Here is a 23,628-nt window from a genome sequence, read left to right as displayed (position 1 = left end):
AATTTTTTCTTTATATGTTCTTAAGAGGCCCACTAATCTAAACACAACACGACATTCGGATTTTTATTGCATTTGTGGAATTTCAATTAAGCAACTAAATCCATCAGCATTTATTCATCTAAGGGGCGCCCATTTTGCCACTTCTTGTTGACTAAAAATGACATCACAGATGCTCAGGACTCAGGTAAAGAACCTATCGAACATCACATGACTAAACTCTAAAAACAGTTGAGCCGTACTCGGTCATTACCTGAGCCCCGAGAAACTGTGACGTCATTTTCAGTCGACATCAAGTGGCAAAATGGCCGCCCCTGAGACTAGTGGAGGCCGCGGGGCCCAAAATCAAACAAACAAAAGACACAGTATGGTACAAAAGACAGTGGCTTTTATTTGTACTTTTCTTTGTTACAGTGGAGACAATGGACGGTCACAACAACAGGTGTGAAACAGCAACGAGGGCGATGAAGAAGCCAGTCTGACTTTTTCTTTCCTTCCTCCGACCTCGGCATCTCTGTCCTCAATGCAACTTGACCTGTCCTCTGGGAGAAAGAGTCGGATGGACGCTGACTATTTTAGTGCAAAACTCCAACTCCTCCTCCATAAAATGAGGACAACCCCATTAAAAAATCTACACGAGGTTGAGACCAACAACAGACCAAGTGGGTCAGACTGCTCACTTGTTTCAAGTAAGTGGCTGAGTCACCCAAGTGACATTTTATAGGACTGTGTATACTGCATAATGTAGGTTTTGTTTTTCTTTTTAGTTGCAGAGAGGCAGCTTTACTCTTCTTCTTTGTCCTCTCCGTGCGTGATGACGTAGCAGATGTTCTTGTAGTCCACGTTGCCAGCCACATCGGGAGGGAAAGCAGCCCACAGGTTGGTCATCTGGATGGAGGACAACTGTTAACTCATTCACTGCCATTGACGGCTATAGACGTCAAAAATTCATTTGAACTATTTCCACAAAAGTGAAAGTGGAAAAAAAATGTCAAACAAGAGTATGAAAACCTAGAAAAAAATGATTGTACATTTAAAACAGATATAAAATTTGTGGTTAATCGTGAGTTAACTATTGAAGTCATGCAATTAATTACAATTAAAACATTTAATCACCTCACGCGATTAAAAAAAAAGAAAAAAAAGAGATTATTAAAAATTAGGGGCGTCAGGCGATTACATTTTTTTGTCGTAATTAATCGCAAAAATTTAATGCCACTCCCGGTTGACTTTTACTGTAAGCAAAACATCAAACAAACAAACAAAAATTAAAGTTTTGGGATTTTTTTGTGTTAGCCTTGGTTGCTCTTGAGTCCCACTCTGCCCCTTTGTCATATGGTGTTCCACATGGATCAATTTTGGGGCCCCTGCTGTTTCTATTGTACTATATTTGGATTAGTGATAGACTGCTATGTTTTTTTCAGGGCCGATACAGATAATTAGTAGTCAAGGACGCCGGCAAGCGATATTTGGAGCCGATATTCATTTTCACTAAATGAAAGCAAAATTTGAAAAAAAGACCAACTCCAGCTCTTAACTCATTCACTGCCATAGACGTCAAAAATTCATTTGAACGATTACTATTAGTTTAAAAATGTTTCCCACTTTGTTAACAAGAGTATGAAAACCTAGATTTTTTTTTTTATTGTATTAGAACAGATATACAATTTGTGATTAATCGTGAATTAACTAGTGAAGTCATGCGATTAATTACGATTAAAAATTGGCGGTTGCCTGAGCCCCTAATTTTTTAATAATCTTTTCTTTAAAAAACTAACAAAAAAAAGATTTTAAAAATTCCCCCCAAAAGTTTTTTTTTTTTTTAAATGAAAAGATTCTTAAAAATTAAGGGCATTAGGCGATTAAAATTTGTAATCGTAATTAACCGCATGACTTCACTAGTTAACTCACGATTAATCACAAATTTTATATCTGTTCTAAATGTACAATAAAAAAAAGTATAGGTTTTCATACTCTTGTTAACAAATGTGAAAAAAATAGAAATAGAAAAAGTTTAAATGAATTTTTGACGTCTATAGTCGTCAATGGCAGTGAATGAGTTAATTGTGGATAGTGATGATAAAACTAACATTTAAACACTCATGAAAAGTTTTGCTCCTAAAAAAATACTGTGGCGTCTTGACTTACAGCACAAGAAAGCCACAGTAATGTAAAGTCATTCTTCGCAGAAGATAAAGAACATATGCCTGGGAATATTCACATCTCTGGCTTAGAGAGTTAAAAATAACAACAGCGCTCACCTCCTCGGCGGTAAACCTGTCGCACTGGGTGGTCAGCAGCTCCTCAAGGCTAGAGAAGTCAAATGGATGCAAAGCAAATATACATCAGGTTATGTTGATTTAAGACGACGAAATGAACAAAATAGGAAACTCAGAGAGCTTACAATTCTTTCTTGATGGCGCCGGTGGCCTCGGGGTCCAGGACCTTGAAAGCGCTCACGATTACGTCCTCGGGATCAGCACCTATATGAGGAAAATCCAGTTAGCCCGGGTATTTCACTCACAAATATACTTTTGAATGTACTTAAATACGTTCGAACGTACTTAAATACGTTCGAACGTACTAGTAGCTAAATGCTGAAAAGTTCGTTTTCACCATATGTGGTATTGACTTGGGCATGCACATACCCTGTGGAATTATGGGAAAAAATGCTGAATGGGAATCATGCACTGCAAACATAATAAATCATAAAAATTACACCTAAACAATTGGTATGTAATTTTTTTATATATTGGTATGATGTAGGCCAAATGCTAAATTAATATAATTTGTTTTAAATAAATAAGTTAATACCCCGTGGCATTGTGGGAAAAGGTTTTTAGCATGTTGATGTTTACAAATACGTTTTTATGTACTAGTAGCTAAATGCTAACAACGTAGCATTTTTTCCCATATGGGGTATTGACTTGGGCATGTACATAGCCCGTGGCATTATGGGAAAAAAAATGCCAAACAGGAATCATGCACCGCAAACATAATAAATCATAAAAATTACACCTAAATAATTGGTATGTAATTTTTTTATATATTGGTATAATGTTTTTTTAACTTCATAAGTCAATAACCCGTGACAGTATGGGGGGGGGGGGGGATGCTAAATTTTAAGCATTTAGCCTACGAAGTATGTTTAAACGATTTTTAAAAATACGTTTGAACGTACTTGTAGCTAAATGCTAAAAACGTAGCATTTTTCCCATCTGCCCATATTTTAGCATTTAGCCTACAAAGTACGTTTGATCGTACTTGTATAGCTAAATGCTAACAACGTAGCATTTATTTCCCATATGAGATATTGACTTGTAAGCCCGTGGCATTATGGGAGAAAAAAAAATCATGCGCTGCGAACATAATAAATCATAAAAATGACAAATAAACAATGGTTTATGTAATTTTGGAACGTATTGCTATAATGTAGGCTAAATGCTAAAATGATAGCGTGAAGTTCTTCAGCACAAAAGAAGATGGCTGCCATAAATGTAAGCTGTTCGTCAAGCGGACCCTTCAGCTTCTCGCCGAACATGGTGAGGAAGACGGTGAAGTTGATCGGTCCGCTGGCCTCCTTCACCATGGCCTCCAGCTCCTCGTTCTTCACGTTCAGTTGGCCCATGGTGGCCAGCACGTCCCTCAAGTCGTCCTTGCTGATGATCCCGTCTCTGTTCTGGTCGATGATTGTGAAAGCCTGCCGTCACATGACATGGCATGCGTGTCAAAAACGCGCTATTCTAATCAACCCGCATGGCTCGCCAACATCAACTTTGCCAATGTTCTTTCTTTGCACGTGAAACCGGAGATGACATTGGAAACCGTTCGGGACTTGGCAGCTGGTGGGCCACTTGTTTCGCCGAGGTGTTAAAATGGTTGCGGAATGCCGGACAAGCCCGTTGCAACTTTCAGGCAGGCGGTATCGGTTACATCTGTCCTAACCTTTTCCGCCCCGTGGCCATTTTTCTCCTCTTTGCAATGTTCCATCACCGCGGAGGCCTTCAAGGGGGTCGGGACCCAAAGTGGGTTCGGTTTTTATTGGGTCATCCACCATCCAACCATTTAAATTTGATTGTTCCTGCTTCTATTGACCGCTAATCCCACCAGCTGTTGGGTAGCATTCTGGTGGGGTCACGTACACCCCCCCCCCCCAACTCCCGAGTCATCAGTTTTACACGCGCTGTTCACGTACCTCCTTGTACTCCTGGATCTGGCTCTGCTCAAACATTGAGAACACATTGGAGGATCCGCCCTCACCCTGCTGCTGCCTCCTCTTGGCCTTCTTGGGTGCCTAGAAAGCAAGGTAGAGTACATGTTAGCTATAGATTTTGAGCTGTCAAAATTAAGTGATTAATCGGTGAGTAATCGATGATCCGATTAATCGATGATCGACAACTGCTTTAATTTAAAATGGTCCAAATCCTCAGATTTCAACTTATATCATATCTTATTAGAATTGTCCACTGATTTCTGTAGTCCTTCATGAAAGAAGATTGTATTCTGTGTTTAACTCATTCACTGCCATAGACGGCTATAGACGTCAAAAATTCATTGGAACTTTTTCTATTTCAATTTTTCAAGTATGAAAACCTAGATTTTTTTAATTGTACATTTAGAACAGATATAAATTTTTGGATTAATCATGAGTTAACTACTGAAGTCAGGCGATTAATCACGATGAAAAATTGTAATCGCCTGATGCACCTAATTTTTAATAATCTTTTCTCTTTTTTTTATCGCGGCAGGCGATTAAATTTTTTAATTCTAATTAATTGCATGACTTCAATAGTTAACTCACAATTAATCAAAATTTTTATATCTGTTCTAAATGTACAATGTTTTTTTTCGAGGTTTTCATACTGTTGTTAACAAGTGGGAAAAAAATGTTAAACTAATAGAAATAGTTCAAATGAATTTTTGACGTCTATAGCCGTCAATGGCAGTGAATGAGTTTATCAAAGTAAGGCATTTGCAAACGTCTGTTTTTATTTATTTTTTTAATCACTATACGAATACGAAGTACGAAATAAACACCAATCACTGCTTAAAAAACAGTAATCAGGAAACAAAATGCTTTTGTTATACACTTAAATGCAAAATTGAAATGAATCCAATTAGTCGATTAATCGGTTGAATAATCGATTCTAAAAATATTCGATAGTGACAGCACTAGATTAGATTCAACTTTAGTGTCAAGGCAACAGAATATTATAAAAATCCATCTTCATTTGCATCACAGCTTCCGCATATGTGAATTTAAGATTAAGTCAAATTTTAGGTGCCCTAAAACTGATCCATGGTGTACCGTGCATCTTGTTCAAAGTCAGCTGGAATTGGCCCCAGCTCACCTGCGAACCCCAGTGAGGAGGACATGCGGTATTAAAAAAAACAGATGGATGGGTACAGGAGATGGATCAAGTCTAAATCTTGGCTTGGAAAGTAAGCCACACCTTAGCATTAAAAATCCAAATCCAAAGGAGCCCCCGGTGCGAAAAACACTCACCATCTCTCGAGTTTGTTGGGTTGTTGTTGGTCAAGAAGAGAAGCCTACGCCAAGCCGATGTGACTGACATGGAATAAACAGGCCCTTTTGGCCCTTATATACCAGCCTGTGGCCGGCTAACTTTAGCCACAGCATCAGGTTTGGCAGGAAAACAGAGCGTAAGAGAAAAAGGGGCGGAGCAAGAAGGTGGCGAGGCCCATATTGGCTAACCCGCGTTCCAAAATAGGCATCGGGAGTCTTGGAATGGGGTGAATTCAATGCCAACGCACGGACTGGGACTTTGACTTCACATGTGGACTAATATGACCCACGGAGAGTCAGCTTCATCAGAACAAAAGATGAGCAGCCGTGAATTGATACCAAAGTCCTAAGTGGCTAATGCGCCCCCCGCATATCCAAGTATCATCACCTGTCTTCGTCTGTGGCTTGCTTGGGGGAGGGAGGGAGGGGCGGGATGGATGAGTAGTAGACCCCGGAGGATTTATAAACAGCCGTGAAATATGAAAACAGTTGGCTGATGGACTTTGGTTCAGCGCCAGGGATGGCACGCGACGACAACTGAGAAATGCCAACAAGCACGCGAAGCATGTAATACGCGTCTCAGAATTGCAGATCGTGTTTTAAAGCAATTCGCGATAGCGTTCATGTGATGGTCGCAGGATGGCTGGGGGACTCAATGAGCAGTTTTTGTGGTTGAACTCATTTGGGTCGCGTGACCGAGGCCCCACCCACTTCACTCCATATATGGGCTGGACTGGAAGCCATCAATCATGCGGGTGTGAAGCTGAGGCATTTGTGGCGATTCCGAAGTGAACCCACGCGACGTCTCTGACTCACCTGTAGTCAAAAATACGTCCCGTTTGCCAGCGTGTGTTTCTATTGACTTGTAATTGACTTATATTTATTTTGTAAACGATTCATTTGGGTTTTGTATTTTCGTTTTACGCGCTGAAGTGTTTTGCGTACTGCGCATGTCATGAGCGCAAAAGAGAGAGAGAGAGAGAGAGAGAGAGAGAGAGAGAGAGAGGTGTAACCGAGCGAGCCCCGTTCGAAAGGGAGGTTCAATAAAAACAGAGAGAAGACGCCAGAAAATATCATAAACTTATTTAGCCCGCCTTTTACCCAGCCTCCGGAAACAACAACATCATCTTGGCGTTAAAAGTCCAAATTGGATCATTGACTTCATTCGCTTGGTTCAGTTTTTAAGCGCTGCAAATGAAGCGAGCGCTGCCTGAAGGTCACCGGCAGTTGAGGTCACTTCACTTGGAGCGCCGTGAAGGTGAAAAGAGAGCGACAGAGTGAGAGAAAGACCATAAAAACGAGACAGCTGGACACACCGAAATAGCTAACGCCTCTCCCCCCTGTTGCCATTCTCATTCTCAACCATTTGAGCTTTTACTTCTAAAATTTGGCTACTTACATCTTGGCTTGCTTTCGAACGACGGTATTTGTAAATACAGATCAATAAAACCGTTTTGTTTTTTTGTTACTTTAAAAGTATGACTGAAAAACGTCAGTAAATATTTAGCCGTAGGCCATGTAAAAGGTCAAATTAATTCCCATTTTTGACTGGCGAGTCGGAGTACATTCGAACGTATTGACATTTGTGAATACGCTCGAACGTACTTGCAAATAAATGTACTTGTACACTCTAAAAAGAGAATTATTGAACCAGATTAAGGTTAAACTGAAAAATTGTTGACCAACTTAATTTAATTGCTTCAAGTGGCAACACACGATTGAATTAAGTTCATCCAAAGGGAATATATTACGTTTAATGAACTCACAATTAATTAAACTTGATATATTCACTTTGGATTAATTAAATTTACTTAATATATCACTTAGGAATGGATTAACTTAATTCAATTGTCTGTTACCAGTTGAAGCAATTTTATTAAGTTGGTCAACAATTCTCTGTTTAGAGTGTAGGCTAAATGCTACAAACATAGCATATTTCCTAAACGTGTGAATCTTTGACTGGCTCACATTCATGATTCAATTCCGATTTTTGGGTCTGTGATTCGATTCAGAATCGATTTTCGATTCAAGATGATTTGATTGACAATGATTTCTGCTTCAATTTATAGAAGTGCAAAGAATCGTCAAGATCTACTCCAGTCCAACTTGCTAATGCTAATTAGCGCGCTAGTCGCGGCACTTATATCACTCAAAAGAATGGCTATTCTTACAAAACGCTACAGGAATGTATACAGAGAAACATCTTAACAACACTGACTGGCATAAAACAACTTTTATTGGAATAACTTGGCGACTTTTTCCTTCTACTCTCTAATGTAGCTAAACCTTAACAGTGCATCAGAACGTGTTGAACCACGCTGTCCCTAAGTGGCCAAATTGTGTATAACATGTACAGCGCTCCCAATAAAGACACACATAAACAAAGGCAAGGCAGTATAAAATAATTGAAACAAAATTTTTGGGATTTTGGGACATTTAAAATTGATTCTGAATTGTACTAAATGAGAATCGCGATTCTTATGAGAATCGATTTTTTGGCTTACCCCTAATATTTCCCCATATTGCTACAGAGTATTTGCAATGTATGTGCAAGTGAAAAAAAAAATTGTTAAGCATTTGACCCAGATTATACCAATACGTTCTAAAATTATTTTTTTTAAAGAAAAGATTATTAAAAATTAGGGGCGCCGGGCGATTACAATTTGTAATCGCATGACTTCACTAGTTAACTCACGATTAATCACAAATGTTATATTTGTTCTAATACAAAAAATAAATAAATCTAGGTTTTCATACTCTTGTTAACAAAAGTGGGGAAAAAATGTGAAACTAATAGAAATAGTTCAAATGAATTTTTGACGTCTATAGCCGTCAATGGCAGTGAATGAGTAAAGGGTATGCAAAATGTGGGGCTTAACTCTCCATACAAACAAGATTATATATATATATATATATATATATAAAACTTACATTTTGAAATGAGATTTTGAAAATTGTATCGGACCAATTTACTCAAAACAACTCAAATCGATCAAGTTTTCATTGAGAGTCTCTTGGCCGGCGCGTCCGCTTCTTGACCAATCGGCAATCAGGTCCTTGACTTCTTTCCCAAAATCCTCGTGCAATTTACTAAATTCCTCCCGGGTGCCCGAGCACACCGCCTTCCAGTCCCCCGCGGGCGGGGCCGGCCCGTTAATCGGCGTCACGTTTGCGGACCTCTTGGGCCACAGTTTGGGTGACCTCTTAACGTTGGATTTGAGTTGAACGGTCGGAGTTTGGAGCGTCGGGATGGAGCTGGCACTGGGACCTGCAGCCGCGGCGCCTGCCGGATGCCGGGTCAACGTGGACAACCGCGGGCTCGGTTGACGGACGGCGTTTGGGGCGGCGGCACCGTTGGCTGGCTCACTGAACAATGCCTCTAATGTTTCTGAAGGAACAACAAAGAAGGAATCGCTTCAGAAGGAGTTTAGCTCATCACTGTTATCATCTCAAATGATGTAAACACATTTAAACGTATTAAAACCTTCCAACTTACTAGGGCAGACTTTATAAAGTAGTCCTAATAATAATAGATTTTATTCGTAACGCAATTTACATTTATAAAATAAATCTCAAATTGCACAGCACAGGCAATAATAAACGCACACAGTCAATAAAAATTTGTAAAAGTGACATGAAACAAAAGTGAAAAAAAATAAGAATAAAAATGAAAAAATTTAATAAAATAATTCATATGAATAAATTAGGGATGTCAGGCATTTTTTTATCATAATTAATCGCATAACTTCAATAGTTAACTCACGAGTAATCGCACATGTAAATGTACAATAATACATTTTTTCCAAGTTTTAATACTCCTGTTAACAAAAAAGTGGAAACTTTTTAAAATAATTAAAATATGGTTACATCTTTTAGTCACTGATAGAGTAATTTCATAATTCATAAAAGGTAGTTAAAATTAAAAAGATGTACTGTACTGAGTGTGACATTCATTTGTGTCGAGGTCATTTTTCTGCCACTAGATGGCATAAGTGCAATAGTAAGATGTTGGTGACAGCTCAGTGCATTTTCTTTTCATATTAAGATTTATCCAATCTTTAACATGAAGTAACTTGTGAAATTCTCCACAAATATATGCATTATTATTAAATGTATTACTGCAAAATTTTGACGTGGGCGTGTATGCTGCATTGCAACTGGACCAGTCCAGTACAGGCTTTCCAAAAAAGGGGCGGTCATTAATCGCAAAAATTAATTTAAAAAAAATTAGTGGCATTCAAGGAGCTTTAAATTAACTCAAAATTAACACACTCATTTTGACACCCCTAAAATAAATACATAATAAATAAATAGCAAACTTTTTTTTTTACTCCTGGATGACATTTAGTAAGAGTGAATAAAAAAATAAAAATACAGTAATATATAAATAAAATATACATAATAAATTAATATAAATACAAAATTAAAAAATATATGTATTTAAATCGCAATGGCAAAAGTGATTTATTTTTTACTTTTAACAATTGTTCAGCCCTACATTCTACTAATGTGCTTAATGACTTTACTAGTGTGGGAAAAGAGTATATTATTGACGGCTATAGACGTCAAAAATTCATTTGATCTATTTCTATTAGTTTAACATTTTTTTTCCACTTTTGTTAACAAGAGTATGAAAACCTAGGGAAAAAAATATTGTACATTTAGACCAAATGTAAAATTTGTGATTAATCATGAGTTAATTATTGGAGTCATGTGATTAATTACAATAAAAATAATAATAATTGCCTGATGCCCTAATTGTTTTTTAAATCTTTGCTTACAAAAAAAAGATTATTTAAAAAAAGAAACGTTTATTAAAAATTAGGTCGTCAGGCGATTACAATTTTTGATTGTAATTAATCACATGACTTCAATAGTTAACTCACGATTAATCACAAACTTGATATGAAATACAATAAAAACTTTTTCTGCAAGCGGATGAGTTCATATCAAAGATATGGAATTAACGCTCCCAACAACTTCCATATATGACTGCTCAGATTTCAAAACAACAACACTGAGGCCGCTGGAGCCGCTCACCTTTGTACTTCCTCTCCAGGTCCATCACCAGCAGAGATAAGTAGCCGTGGTTGGCCGAGAGAAGGGCCTTGATCCAGCTCTCCTGGCCGGCCTGGTCCTCGGCGGCAAACTTGTACGGGCGCAGGCCCAGCTCACTCCACACCAACGAAAAGGCAAACTGCTCCTCAGACTCGCACAGCTGGACGGTGCAGCCCTCCAGAACAATGACTCCGATGAGGTCACGGTCATCCGGGTGGTCCTTGTAGAAGAGGAGGTTCCCCTTCAGGACAAACCAACGCTTGTGATAGGAAGGCCTGATGTCACCCTGTGGGACAATGCTGTCGGTTAGTCTGGGTCGGTCTGGCGCAACAGGAAGCCGGGATGTCAAATGTGGCAGACTTTGCGCAAATTAAGTCCCGAGTTAAAAGCGTCATTCTATGTCCCGTTATTAACTCATTCACTGCCATTGACGACTATAGACGTAAAGAATTCATGTGAACTATTTACATTAGTTTTACTTTTTAAAAGTGGCAAAAAATGTTTAACTAATAGAAATAGTTAAAATGATTTTTTTTACGTCAAGCGCCGTCAATGGCAGTGAATTAGTTAATTTGGTTATATTATATTACAGGATGACTACTTCTTGCGTATAGTACATGGTGTTGAAGTACGACACCGGTACTGCGGTAGAAAAATAAGGATTTCCGCTGCAAGTTAACCTTATGAACTGATGTCAATTTTGGCTCGTAACACAAGGCAAAAAAAGACCAAGCAACCGGTTGTAACTTGAAAAATATAAAAAGTTAGTGGGCAATCAAGATGAAAATAATTTTCTATTTGCGATACAGAGTCGCTTACCTTCTTATTGAGGTAACCTTCTTTGTCCACTGGTGAGTTGCTAGATTCAAAATAAGAGACAACTTTCTCATTTATCTTCATTTCATCACATCACGGGCTGCTCAGCGCTGAACCTGTCGCAACACGAACAAGCGTTACAACACTTGTGTCCATTTCCTCACACGTAGTTTTGACAAAAAAATGGTTTAGAGTTACGAAGAAGTAATAACACTGGACGTTTGCAGTCAAACCGGAAATTGCCCTTTTCCGTGTTTCGACTACTCTCCAAATGTGACTTTAGGCATTTTTGTTTTTGTTGACTCCAAAACGTCAACTTAGAATAGTTTTTTAAAGTTAATTTTAAAAAGTAAAAAAAAAACAACAACAAAAAACATCCGCCATTTATAGCTCGCCCCTGTGTGAAAAGGGGCGAGTTTCGAAGGACGTCAGTACAAGTCTCATGAAAACTACAACTACGCCATAGAATGCTGGGTGTGGGTCAACCGCGACTAATCAGACACGATCGTGTACATGAAAATATACATTTAGGAATGAATTACTATTTACGCTACGAGTACTCACCTGTGTGAGGCACAAAAGTATCGTTCGGTTCATACGAAGGTGTGTGCCAATTACTTCCGGGTTGTTGTGACACTGGCTGACTCGGTTGAGTAGAGAAAAAATATACCAAAAACTGTGCACTTATTACTTCAATTTGTAAATTTTAGTGACCATTAGACAACTATGTGTCTGTAGCTAAAGTAAAGGTAATTTCTAAATAATAGAAATACTAAAGTACACTTGAGTACCACTCCAGAATTGACTTTTTAAGGGCCTTGTAGCTCAGGGGTTAGAGCACTGGTCTCGTAAACCAGGGGTCGTGAGTTCAATTCTCACCAAGGCCTTTCCCCAAGATGTAAAGTGAAGAAAAAAGAAATCCAGTGCTGCTAGCATAATAATTCAAGTAAATTGTGTTGTTGCAACACAGTCAAAATCACTTTACACCGTTGTGAGTGATATTTTGTTGACTCAACCTAGCGATATAATAATAATAAGTATAGACGCATTTTCTTCTAAATAATATAGATTTATAATAATAAAGCCGGAAACTGTGAGGGAAAAAATTGCTTAATGTATTTTGTACTAATCACTAAATACTGCCCTCCCATGTGGTCTCTTTTAAGTACTACTATAATAACCAACTGCAATTTTCTTGTGGCCTTGTAGCTCAGTGGTTAGAGCACTGGTCTAGTAAACCAGGGGTCGTGAGTTCAATTCTCACCAAGGCCTTTCACCACACCATAAAATTAAATGAAAGTGGAGTGTGAAGGAAGTAGGTCCAATATTTTTTTTTCCCCACAGGCAGAAAAAAATAGTTTACATCAAGTAGTAAGTAGTTCAGCGAGTAACTCTAAACCAGTAGTTTGTTATGCATTTTACACCAAAGCGCCATGTATAAAAATAAAAATAAATCTGATCTCCGTGATTAAAGCATTGAAATAATTACATATATTTATATAAAATAATTGTATCTAAATAATAAAAAGCAAGCAGTTCTAAACTTGCAAACACGGATTATTTTGCATACCACTAGAGGGAGCTCAAGCACCACACTTAATCAAATCACATATTTACTCATTCTCAAGGCTTTTTTTGGTGTGTGACGCCAAGGCTACGTCATATTAAAAAAAAATCTGCACACCCCACTGTTGGCAAGTTCTTTACCAGATTGAAACGTTGTCGTCAGGCAGCAGTGCGTGCGATCAATTCTATATTCGTCCGTGAGGTGTGTTGCTTACTGTGAAAATCTCCAGTATGCCGTCTGCTGGGCCAAGAGAGTCTGGAGGGGCAAGTGTTAATTCATCGCACATGGTATACTTGTATTAACCCTGAGGCTACCAGGGACGTGTTAGCAGGGGCTTGCCTGTTCTGATTCCGGAATTAGAATGTAAAATGTCACGTCTGTCCAGTGTGGATCTTGATATGTTTTTTCAGATTCTCCGCCCGATTGAAGCTCTTCCCGCACTGGCGGCAGTAGTACGGCTTCTCCCCCGTGTTGCACCATCTTGTGTTTCTTCAAATCTCCCGCCTGGCCGAATGTCTTCCCGCATACAGGACATGGGTGGGAGTCGTCTCCGCCCGGATTGTTCCTCCGGCACCGTCGTTATTGGGGGGGATTTGGGTGGATGGGCCTGGTAGAGCTGTTGTAACGTTCTTGTAATGATGGCGGAACGCACAGCGAGCAAGCAGATGGCTCTGTTTTAACATGCAGTGCGTTATTTGTCGTCGTCTGGACAGTCAAGAGACTCCTCGCGCTCTTCAAATTCGGATTGTTCTTTGCATTGTTTTCCTAGCGTCTGGGTCAAAGTGCATTCTAGGCGTGAGTCTGCATCATTGTGCTTGTGCTTCAAATCAAAAGGAGTATTGTTCAGCTGTAGCCGAATCTCCGAGCCCTCTTCTTGGTCAGGAAACAAACCGTGGACGTGTAGAATGTCTATGAATAGACCACAAGCAGAATCAGTGTTATACTGCCCCCAGGTGGCCAAGCTGCGCACCAGCAGGAGCAGCGCAATTTCCATGGAAAGCCCCCCAAAATGTTAATTACACACGTAAGCTTTCCTATAACTCACTTTGTATCTCCATCAGACTTCTCCTCAGACACTCATTTTCTTTCAGCGTGCTGGCAGTTTTCTTCCGATACGCCGACACGGTCTCCTTCACCATGTCCACAACCTTCTGCACTACGTCGTTCAGCAACTTAGGCCAAACGGCCGTTCAAACGTTCAAGTTTGGGATCCTCCATCCTGCAAATAATGACACAATAATTCAATGATTTTCAAAATAAATATGAGCACCCTCTAGTGGTAGCTGAAATAACCACTGCTAACAGTGCGAACGCGTCATCATTTTTACTAACAAAAATCGAATATCCATCTACCGGCTGGTAAGAAAAATTCATGCAAGCATGGGGAGAAAATTAAACATCTATAAAGAAGAGCTGGAGCCGCCATTCGAACCCAGAGCCTCACAAGAGTGATGCATACGTCACAATGCTGAACAATAGCAACGTAAGCTAATTGTGTTAGTACCTTGTGGTCGATTTTCCTTTCAAATTTTGTAGTTCTCTTATAGTTAATACAAAAACTAGTTAATTAGTTAAAATAACAAGAACCAAGGCTGACAGGCTGTGTAGAGACTTATTATGGCCATCAAGTATCAAAACAAACGTTCACTTCCGGTCGGAGTCATCACCGGAAAACGTTTTTTGTGCGGTGCGTTTCGGTATAAAAGTAAATATTTCAGAATAAAACTGACAAACTTCCCAAGTGACTTTACGTAAAAAGTAGAGTTCCCGAGGATTTTTAATAAAAACAAAAATTAATATGTATAAGTATAATTACTTATACTTCCTGAATTCATCTATCTCCAATATAAATCATAATCATAGCGTATGAATACGTAAAATACACATTTTTAACCTGCAATTTTAACCTGCCATTACCCTAATATGTGCAAAAACATTTTTAAAAATCATTGAAAAAAAAAAATCACATCTGACTGGAAGATAATAGGAAGAAATTGTTAAACCTGTGTGGCGCCATTTTGTCACTATAAATGAATGACGTTGCAAAAAATGACATTCATTTGTTCCAAATGTTGTTCAGCAGAGTAATGTTAATTGGCAGTTATTTACTAAAGTATTCGAAAATGCAAAGACATGTTTCGTTGATATTGCTTGAGAATAGAAGAAGGGCCCAAAATAAAAAGGAACAAGTACTATTTGGGTAAATTTGGCCCTTTACTGTCACCTAGTGGTGAAGTCAAAAAACAAACATGGAAATATTTCTCAAAGATCACAACTCATAATTGACATTGAAGAACATCAACAAAGAAACATACAATTCAAGTAGCACACAAGAAACAATAAATCTCAATATTCAACAAATAATTGCACTCATGGGAACATTAATCATGCTTTAAAGTGTGGTTACTCTTCCGTTACAAACATCTTAAGCAAAAAAAAAAATGGCAGTGCATACATGCAAGAAGTGAACTTGTTATATTTGAACCTTCGGTCCAACGCAGTCCCAAAAACACTGTCATCCTCCCAAGTCACGGCACCCCCTCCACAGCGATTTCCTCGAAAAGACACAGCAGGTTCTTTGGCCCGAAGCCGGTTTGGTCTTCTGAGTGGGTCCGGTTGCGACTGCGTCGCTGCGAGGACCGTCCGCCCTGCTTGGAGTCCAGACGGTCAGTGTGACTTGGGGAGTAAGAGGTGTGCGTGTGTGATGTGTAGCAGTCACGGGAGCGGACGCCGGACGGTGCCCGGGCTTCGTTAGACGGGGACCAGTCAAACGGATCCAGGTGAGGACTCCGGTGAACGTCATCCGGGGAGTGTCGCAGAGGAGTGGACGTGCTTTTCAAATCCAGTGTGGACTTCATCCTGTTGGGAGAAGAGGCACGTTGAATTTTAATCTGCCAAACAGGAGAAATCCAACAAACGGCGAATATGCTGACCTGTCTGAGAGTCTCGGGGAATCCTCGGGCCCCGCCGGGAACACACCTTCGTCCTCTGAGCTGTCGCCGTGCAAGGCGTGGAGGGGCAGCGTTACCTCCCTGTCCCAATTCTCTTTGGGAGGAGTGCAGGGCGCCGGCTTGCTCCAGCTGGGGAAGGTCGGCAAGTAAAGAGAAGAGAAAAGTCGACGGGCGAAGCCTACCACCATCTGGAAAAACAAAACAAACAAAATGCAGGACATGCATCATTAAAGCAAATTAACCAAATTGAGTCTGATTTTTGTTGTGGTAATAATCTGCCACTAGGTGGCATTAGTGTTTCATGTTGGATGCTGGTGACAGGAACAGGCCATAGTCCCGACTAATTAGGGTTGCTAGATTATGGAAAAAAATAATAATCACGATTATTCAAACGATTATTTTTTGGTACGAAAAAAAGAAAATGTTTAAGCATTTAAAAATATTATGACCAATTTAAAAAAAATAGAAACAGTATAGTTATGTATGTTTCTTTTGGACCAAACAGAATTTATAATAATATATATTTATTTATTTATGTTGGCATTATTTTTTGGTACAAAACAAGAAAATGTTTAAACGTAAAAAAAAACAAATACAAATATTAAGACAAATAAAATTATTTGGATGAAACAACATTTATTAAATTAGTTATTTAAAAAATATATATATACAATTATACTGATTTTGTAATTGTGGAATGTAATAATTGTATTTGAATTTTGATTAATTGCACAGCCCTACCACAAATAAAAAATTTTTTTAACCACATTTATTATTCCTAAATTGTGTTATAGTGACTCCCTGTTATACTCATTCAGAACTGTAAGGCAGACCCGCTAACCACTAGGACACCGGGCTGCCATTGACCAAATCCTAAATGTTACCTGGCAGAAGAAGGCCAAAGTCAGCATGGTTTCCGCGAGCAAAAGGTAAGTGCGCCTCTTCCATCTGCGCTTCCTCACTGCGGGCAGCGCAAGAAGCTCGCGCACCGTCGGCCTATCAGAAGGTTCTGGAGAAAGCATCATCTGAAGAACTCTCTGAAGGTCCGTTGAAAGCCCTGCGCAAACAAATGAAACCAAATGTAAATGATTAATCCCGATTGATCACAAATGATAACCATATCTGAGACGACGCAGAAAAATAATAAAATAAAAGAATTTACCCTTTGTGACCTCAGGGAGGCGCCCGTGTCTGAGTTGCTGCCAGCCCTCGCCACCATTGGGGACCTCAATATTGCACGCAAGCTCCAGGATGGAAACACCCAAACTAAGCGCCAACCACAATGTGATGTTAGCCACTCCACAATATAACAAGAGTAGGACTTTTTCTCATTGCTCGTACCTGAAAACATCTGCAGCGGGTCCATACTCCCCCCGTAGGAGCTCAGGTGCCATGTACCTGGGATCTCCTCCGGGGTCGTCCTCTCTCGCTTTCTCCAAGCGGCTCTCTTTGAGCTCCAGCAGAAGGCCAAAGTCGCCCAGTTTCAGGCGTCCGGAGGCCGTGACCAGGACGTTGGCGGGCTTCACGTCCATATGAACGAAATGGCGAGAGTGCAGGTGGTCCAGCGCCGAGAGGAGGTCGCCCAAGTACCACCATGCTGCACGCTCATCTGTGCCAACCGGGAAGAAAATAGTGCAGTTTCCATCCGCCCATTTTTATTTGAACTTTCAAGAAATGCGAAAATGAAACTGAAATGCTAGAATTTCGAAAAAGGGCCCCAAATGTGTAAAAATAAAAATAAAAATGACGCTTAGAGGGGGTGGATTTTGAAGCATATCAAAAAAAGGAAAATGCGAATTTTGGCCAGATATTACGTCATACGTACATTTGTAGTCACAAAGCAATGTTGGACAATAAAGTAAAGTATATTCGGGGGGGGACAACGAAACAGAAATCTTTTAGGAATTAATTAACGAAGCGAATATGAATGCAATTTTTGATGAAAAACAGCAAAGAAACGCTACGGTTTTATCAAGAATTACAAACGCAAACTCATACGACTTCCTGTTTTTCTTCTTCTTTAAATTACTGGTGGATCACAGCTCTATGGTGTATACCGCCACCTACAGGGGCGGAGTTCCCTCTCAATATCCGCAAAGGAAGAACAGATGGAAACGGGCATAAGTCGCATGTCCGTATTGCGCATTTTCAGTCAGTTTGCTTAAAAAATTCAAAACAATTGGATGACATATAATGTCAAAAATATTACTTTAAAATACATTTTTATAATACAAACTAGAGATAGACCGATATGGTTATTTCAGATTCGATACAGATTATTAGTAGTCAAGGACACCAATAACCGATATTTGGAGCTGATATTTATTTTCACTAAAAAGCAAAATATTGGCATCAAAATTTACACACACAAAAAAAAAACCCTCCAGCTCTGAAATGTGTTGACTTTTTAAGCATATGTTAATTGAGCAACTTTTAGGATTCGTAAAATATTGGAGTAAAAAAAAAAAATCTTAGTCAATAGACATCTTTGTTTTAAAATTCTAACCAAAAGTTCAGGGATTTCCCAAGGGCCATTAGCATGTCTTCAAAAGTCAAATAAAAAACGTAAACAATAGCTCCTTATTGTTTTCTACAGTAAATAGTTTTCCAAAATTTTAAAATATCTTTCAGTATTAAAATCTTACTTATCTTAGTTATAATTTCAAACAAAAACAGAAGGTGCAGAGAGTTCAACAGCAACTCTTACAACGTTAACTGAAATTTTAAATAAATACTTTCCTGAAGTTGACACATTTTTACATTGATATATTATCGGCCGTATGAGTCTTCAAAAAGGCTAATGCCGATATTCGTCAAAATGTTCGATATCGGCACCGATAATCGGCCCGACCATTACTGCGCTCGATTATTAAAATAGTCGTCGATTAATTAGTCAACCTGACATGCCGAGGAGTATGCAAAGTAGGGGATGATCGAGAGAATCGGGTCACCAATCTTGTTCACATTCTGAAGAACGGCTAAGATGGAGGTTATTTTATTTGTTGAATACTTAGAACCCCAGACTCTACCTCCAGCAGCCCCCACCTAAGTTGAGTTCCCTACCGTTCCCAGGAGTCTGGCTCTCCGCATGGAGCAGCAAACTGGTGTGACACAGTTCCGTCTGGATGTACAGCCGACCGCACTCCTCCCAGGCGGCCACCAAGTTGAGGATGTGAGGGTGTGGGCAGACTCGCTCGTGGTTCCTCGCCTCCCTCACTTTGCGGTTCCGGTCATTGTTGCCCCTGTAGCGATCGAGCGAACGTTTGACGGCATACAGGCGGCCATCCTTGTTGTTTTCAACCTGGGAAAGAAAAGATGACAGAATTCCATCTGGTGACAAATGAAAATTCCTCGAGGTTCCACACTCACCTTGTGGACTTCACCAAAGGAACCCCTTCCCAGGAGGCCCAGCGTAGTGAAGCACTGCTTGAAATACGACTGCTGCTTTTTGGGGTCATACACAGATTCGGGAGGGGGCGACCGGCAGAGGGAGCAAGACAGGGGCGTCCAGGGGGCCGCTTTTTGGGGAAAGAAGCGGCTCAAGGAGAGACACTCCTTCGACGGCGCCAGCGGCGGCAGAGAGCGCGACAGGTCAGGGGTTGAGACTGAGGAGTCGGACGTGGACGAGGAGGAGAAAGGGTGGCGGCGCTTTTTCAAGGAGAAGGACTGCTCCGCTTGGGCAAAGTGGGTGGGGAGCGGGAGTACGCTGGTCACTGTGGTATCCACGGTGAGTGACATTTTCTCTTCAGCTCCTTTCTTTGTAAACAATGATCTGTAACAGTACAAGAAAAAAAAAAAAAGTTTGACCAGGTAGATTTGACATGCAAAAAGAAAGCAGGTCAGTGCTGCTGGTATTGATACTTGCAGATTTGACATGAAAGAGTCAATTGTAATAACCGATTCGTGTGTTCACTCAACTGGTAATATAAAGATAAAAGATGCTTTTCCACATGCTGCAACTGCCTGATTGAATTCCATAGATACATTAAGTGATGCAGATATCGCTTCTGATCAAGAACAACTAAAAAAAAACACACGACAATATTTCCAAAATTTAACTACTGCGTAAATTTAGGACTGAAAAAAGGAGTTACGAACGTTCACCCGCGCTAGCATGTTCCGTACAGTGTAGCAAAGTTCAGATTTTAGTGTCCACATAAACGTAAACGACTTTTTATGGTTCTTTCAGTGTGTGCACATGTAAATAACATTTTATACTGACCATAATCTTGTAAATACGAACAAAATGTATTCCAAACAAACTGAGACGCCCATCCAGTCCTCCTCAGACAGTCGAGCAAGTTGTGAACGTGAAGTGAAGTGACGTTCCGCATGATTATCTATCCCACTAGAATTCCCGGCAGGACACTCTCCGCTGCAACATGATTGGCTGAAGACATGAACTGCGTGCGATATAATTGGCTAGCTTCAGCCAATAATATATTTAGATGGGCGTGTCCTGCCTAGAACCTCAGTGGGTTTAGACGCGATCAACGATCGAAACTAGCTCGCGCCAAATTCTGATATAAAACATACGTAGTGACGCGCACCGAGATTTCGCGAATACAAAAGTACACATGTAATCTGTCGTAAAGCCGCACATGCGCAGTGAGTCCGTGGCTTCTGCTGCACTACTGGGCTGGCGCATCGGGCTAGCTAGCTGATAACTTGAGATGGTAAGTGGGTTGTTTTCATCACGTTTTTGTCATTTGAGTCCCTAGTTAGATTACGGAGATAAACCTTCATTGGTCGGCATCAAAATTACGACGCTGTTGGCGATTAAAATGGGCGATCAAGGTCTTTAATAGCGATCTTATGCTACATTTGCTATGTTAGCTTCGGGCTTCCCATTTACAAAGATAGCGAGGTAACTTAGCCGGCTATCCTTAGGGGTGATGTCATTTGAGTCCAGTTAAAAACTTAGCCGATGGAAATAGGGGCAAATAAAGCGCAGGAGTTTATTTTGGGCGTTAGTAAACATCACTCACCAAATATGCTTTTGTGTATTGGTGAGCCGATTGTCAACATTTAGCTCGCGATTGGATTAATGCCAGCAACTGTGGTGCTTTCCGGAAATCGGATGAATTTCCTACTCGATTTATAATTAGAGTGTTTCGCAATGCTCGTGTTTGGCCTCCTTAATTTGTTATTAGTAAGCACTGTCAATTTTTTTTCAGGTTATCTTTTTATCTGCAACCATCGCATAGAATAAGCATGCATTTCCTGGTAGAATTTGTGAAATAAATACATTTAAGGCTCCACGTTGCTGATTATTTGTTGTATCTTTGACCATGATCAACGTAAATAGTTTTGTGATTTGGTTTCAATTTCATTTGTCCTCACTTTCAGGATGTGTTCCTAATGATCCGGCGTCACAAGACCACCATCTTCACGGATGCCAAGGAGTCCACCACAGTCTATGAACTAAAGCGTATCGTCGAAGGGATTCTAAAGAGACCACCCGAAGACCAGCGGCTCTACAAAGTGAATTGATCGTCATATAAACAACCACTTGAAGAATTCGGTGACTAATTTCCGCTGTGACTTCACAGGACGACCAGTTGCTAGAGGACAGCAAAACTCTGGGAGACAGCGGATTCACCAACCAGACTGCCAGACCACAGGCACCGGCTACAGTTGGTCTGGCTTTTCGAGTCAGTGGTATGTTAACAGTGAGAAAAGTTTCAAAACGTGAAAGTCGGTCAAACAGATGAACGACAGAAAAGTGTGGGGGGGGGGACCCAACTCCAAACATTTGTACTTTTTTTTGTGTTCCGCATGAAACTTTGCTCTCTTCCTGTTAAGTTTCAATTCCTACAAAAAGCTTTGCATTTCTAACAGGAAAAAAAATTACATTTGGTACGTAATGATGACATCATAATCCAAAGGTGTCAGTCGTTCTCCCACTCGGAATACCTTTAAACGTATTGAAACACACTTTTTAAAGTATCCCTTAACACAGACACAAACGAGGAGTTTCACAACTACTGTAAGTGAGCTACGGCATTAATAGTCATTCTTCGCAGAGGCTAAAGAAAATATGCCTGCAAGTATTGTTGTACTGACATACCATTTGTTTAAAATACTTGTTTTAAGGTTTATAATTACCACCAATTTATGCTACTTTCATTAATGTCATAAATTAACTGACTTTCCAAACGCAACGCCGTGATTATAAACAACTCGTTTTTTAACGCGTGTGTGTTTCCTGTGCCTCGACCCAGATGAGATGTTTGAGCAGCTGCACGTCGAGGCCTTCTCCAGCCCCCCAGAGCTCCCCGATGTGATGAAGCCTCAGGACTCCGGTAGCACTGCCAATGAACAAGCCGTGCAGTGATGGGCGCCCCCCCCTCCCTCTGCCAGGCATCGCAATTGTGGAAGTAGGGTATGGGTGGGGGTGTGTGGATTAACTGCAGCGAAGAAGAAGAAGAAGAAGTAGTGGGGTGGGAGGATTATGTAGTTTCATTTCAGTTGATGAACGGGGGACATTCTGGGTAACCGCGCCCGCCGTCCACGTTACCTTCATGCTATCATCGCAGCCCAGCACAGCCCCCCCCCCCCTTTCCCCCAATTGGCTTCACGTGTCAGGTTTTTAGGTAAATATGATTTCCACTTGGGTTCTACTCCTTGGTTTGAAAAGTGGGAATGTATGTATGTGTGTGTGAGTGTGTGTGATATATTCTAATTATTTTCATTAATATTTTGGGAGAAACTGAAAGTGTCGTAGTCCTTTTTAGAAGTAACCTGCATGGGTGGTAAGGATTGTGGGTGTGTAAATGGGCAAAACTGCATGACCCGAGGGCTTTATCGTCACACAAGCGGATGAACCTGTTCTAGTTTCCTTATGTCATGTCTTCCGGTTATGTTTGTCTGATTTCTTGCGTCCCTCCCAGGAAAATAATTTTTTTTGAAGTTATTGTCATCTTTTTTTGTGTGCGTGCGTGCGTGTCGTCACTGTTGAAACCAAAGGCGGGTACCTCTCGGACACCAGAGAAAAGTTATTTTCGGAGATTTTTTTTTTGTCACAAACTTCTGGAAATTGTTTCCGTCACGCGTCATCCTTTTGCGGCACCTTTCCCCACAAACATACCCTGTAACTGTGAGCTTGCTTAATTAAAGGTTTTCCATTTTTGTTTTTTTACACTTCTGTCTTTCTTCTCTGAAATGTTTTACTAGTGGAACATGTTAAAGTCAATGCAAAGAGGTCTGTTTTAGAATGTAACTGTTTTCTAGAGCATTTGCTCACAGGTCAGCTACGGTCTATCCCGGCTGACTTTGGGTTACAGGTATAGGCTACACCCGGGACTGGACGCCGAGATTATAGTCGTCTGTGAGGAAGCAGTAAAAAAATAAAATAAAAAAATTATCAACAATTAAGTGTTGGGAACTTTTCTTATCAGATTGCATGGCAGGCTTTATCAAATACTCTCCCCAGCCACCAAGATGTTAAAGAAACTGGGATTTTCTTAAGAGAGAAATCCCATTCATGTGTATATGTACATGTATTTAAAATAAAAAGGTATTATGGTTCATGGTGATTTTGAAGGCACATTTTAATCTTGCAAGTATATAAAAAAAAATAAAGTAAACTTCCACAAAAAATTTATTTAGCTCAATAATCATTGGTAAATATATTTGTCATGTTTTTCTCTTTGGTGCAATTTTTATGGCACTTGAAAAAAAATTTTTTTACAATTGAAATGTTAATTTTA

General features: G+C 40.0%; 5 protein-coding genes and 2 non-coding genes across 7 annotated transcripts; 3 read left to right on the top strand and 4 right to left on the bottom strand.

Moving 5' to 3' along the window:
- Positions 1–363: 363 nt before the first annotated feature.
- On the bottom strand, positions 364–6,076 carry mylpfb (myosin light chain, phosphorylatable, fast skeletal muscle b). The gene is made up of 6 exons (XM_086064106.1): positions 5,504–6,076; positions 4,193–4,291; positions 3,517–3,697; positions 2,402–2,480; positions 2,259–2,307; positions 364–885 (listed from the first exon to the last, which is right to left on the bottom strand). The coding sequence occupies exons 1-6, from the start codon at positions 5,504–5,506 to the stop codon at positions 781–783; spliced, it is 516 nt and encodes a 171-aa protein (XP_085920232.1). The 5' UTR covers positions 5,507–6,076; the 3' UTR covers positions 364–780.
- A 1,666-nt stretch (positions 6,077–7,742) lies between these two features.
- Positions 7,743–13,092, bottom strand: LOC147156485 (sesquipedalian-1-like). Its single transcript, XM_086065317.1, has 4 exons — positions 11,963–13,092; positions 11,402–11,514; positions 10,565–10,868; positions 7,743–8,912 (listed from the first exon to the last, which is right to left on the bottom strand). Exons 2-4 carry the CDS (start codon positions 11,480–11,482, stop codon positions 8,494–8,496), a joined length of 804 nt encoding a protein of 267 aa, XP_085921443.1. The 5' UTR covers positions 11,483–11,514; positions 11,963–13,092; the 3' UTR covers positions 7,743–8,493.
- trnat-cgu (transfer RNA threonine (anticodon CGU)) lies at positions 12,213–12,285 on the top strand. Its single transcript has one exon. It is a non-coding gene; the product is annotated as a tRNA-Thr (tRNA).
- trnat-agu (transfer RNA threonine (anticodon AGU)) lies at positions 12,598–12,670 on the top strand. The gene has a single exon. It is a non-coding gene; the product is annotated as a tRNA-Thr (tRNA).
- A 13-nt stretch (positions 13,093–13,105) lies between the features above and the next one.
- On the bottom strand, positions 13,106–14,183 carry LOC147156484 (uncharacterized). Its single transcript, XM_086065318.1, is given in 4 exon segments — positions 13,106–13,682; positions 13,684–13,874; positions 14,011–14,140; positions 14,142–14,183. Coding segments are annotated over 4 exon segments (501 nt in total). The 3' UTR covers positions 13,106–13,544.
- Positions 14,184–15,035: 852 nt separating this feature from the next.
- On the bottom strand, positions 15,036–20,249 carry pkmyt1 (protein kinase, membrane associated tyrosine/threonine 1). Its single transcript, XM_086064625.1, has 8 exons — positions 20,139–20,249; positions 19,286–19,688; positions 18,980–19,217; positions 17,258–17,525; positions 17,079–17,182; positions 16,801–16,973; positions 15,899–16,104; positions 15,036–15,824 (listed from the first exon to the last, which is right to left on the bottom strand). Exons 2-8 carry the CDS (start codon positions 19,652–19,654, stop codon positions 15,494–15,496), a joined length of 1,689 nt encoding a protein of 562 aa, XP_085920751.1. The 5' UTR covers positions 19,655–19,688; positions 20,139–20,249; the 3' UTR covers positions 15,036–15,493.
- Positions 20,250–20,437: 188 nt separating this feature from the next.
- LOC147156482 (elongin-B-like) lies at positions 20,438–23,289 on the top strand. Its single transcript, XM_086063628.1, has 4 exons — positions 20,438–20,592; positions 21,266–21,400; positions 21,469–21,577; positions 22,141–23,289. The coding sequence occupies exons 1-4, from the start codon at positions 20,590–20,592 to the stop codon at positions 22,251–22,253; spliced, it is 360 nt and encodes a 119-aa protein (XP_085919754.1). The 5' UTR covers positions 20,438–20,589; the 3' UTR covers positions 22,254–23,289.
- Positions 23,290–23,628: the final 339 nt, after the last annotated feature.

Source organism: Leptonotus elevatus, chromosome 20 (assembly GCF_054856555.1).
Source record: "Leptonotus elevatus isolate MCC_2025b chromosome 20, RoL_Lele_1.0, whole genome shotgun sequence".
Lineage (NCBI taxonomy): Eukaryota > Metazoa > Chordata > Actinopteri > Syngnathiformes > Syngnathidae > Leptonotus > Leptonotus elevatus.
Note: the sequence above shows the minus strand (reverse complement) of the source record. Positions and strands in the feature narration are given on the sequence as shown.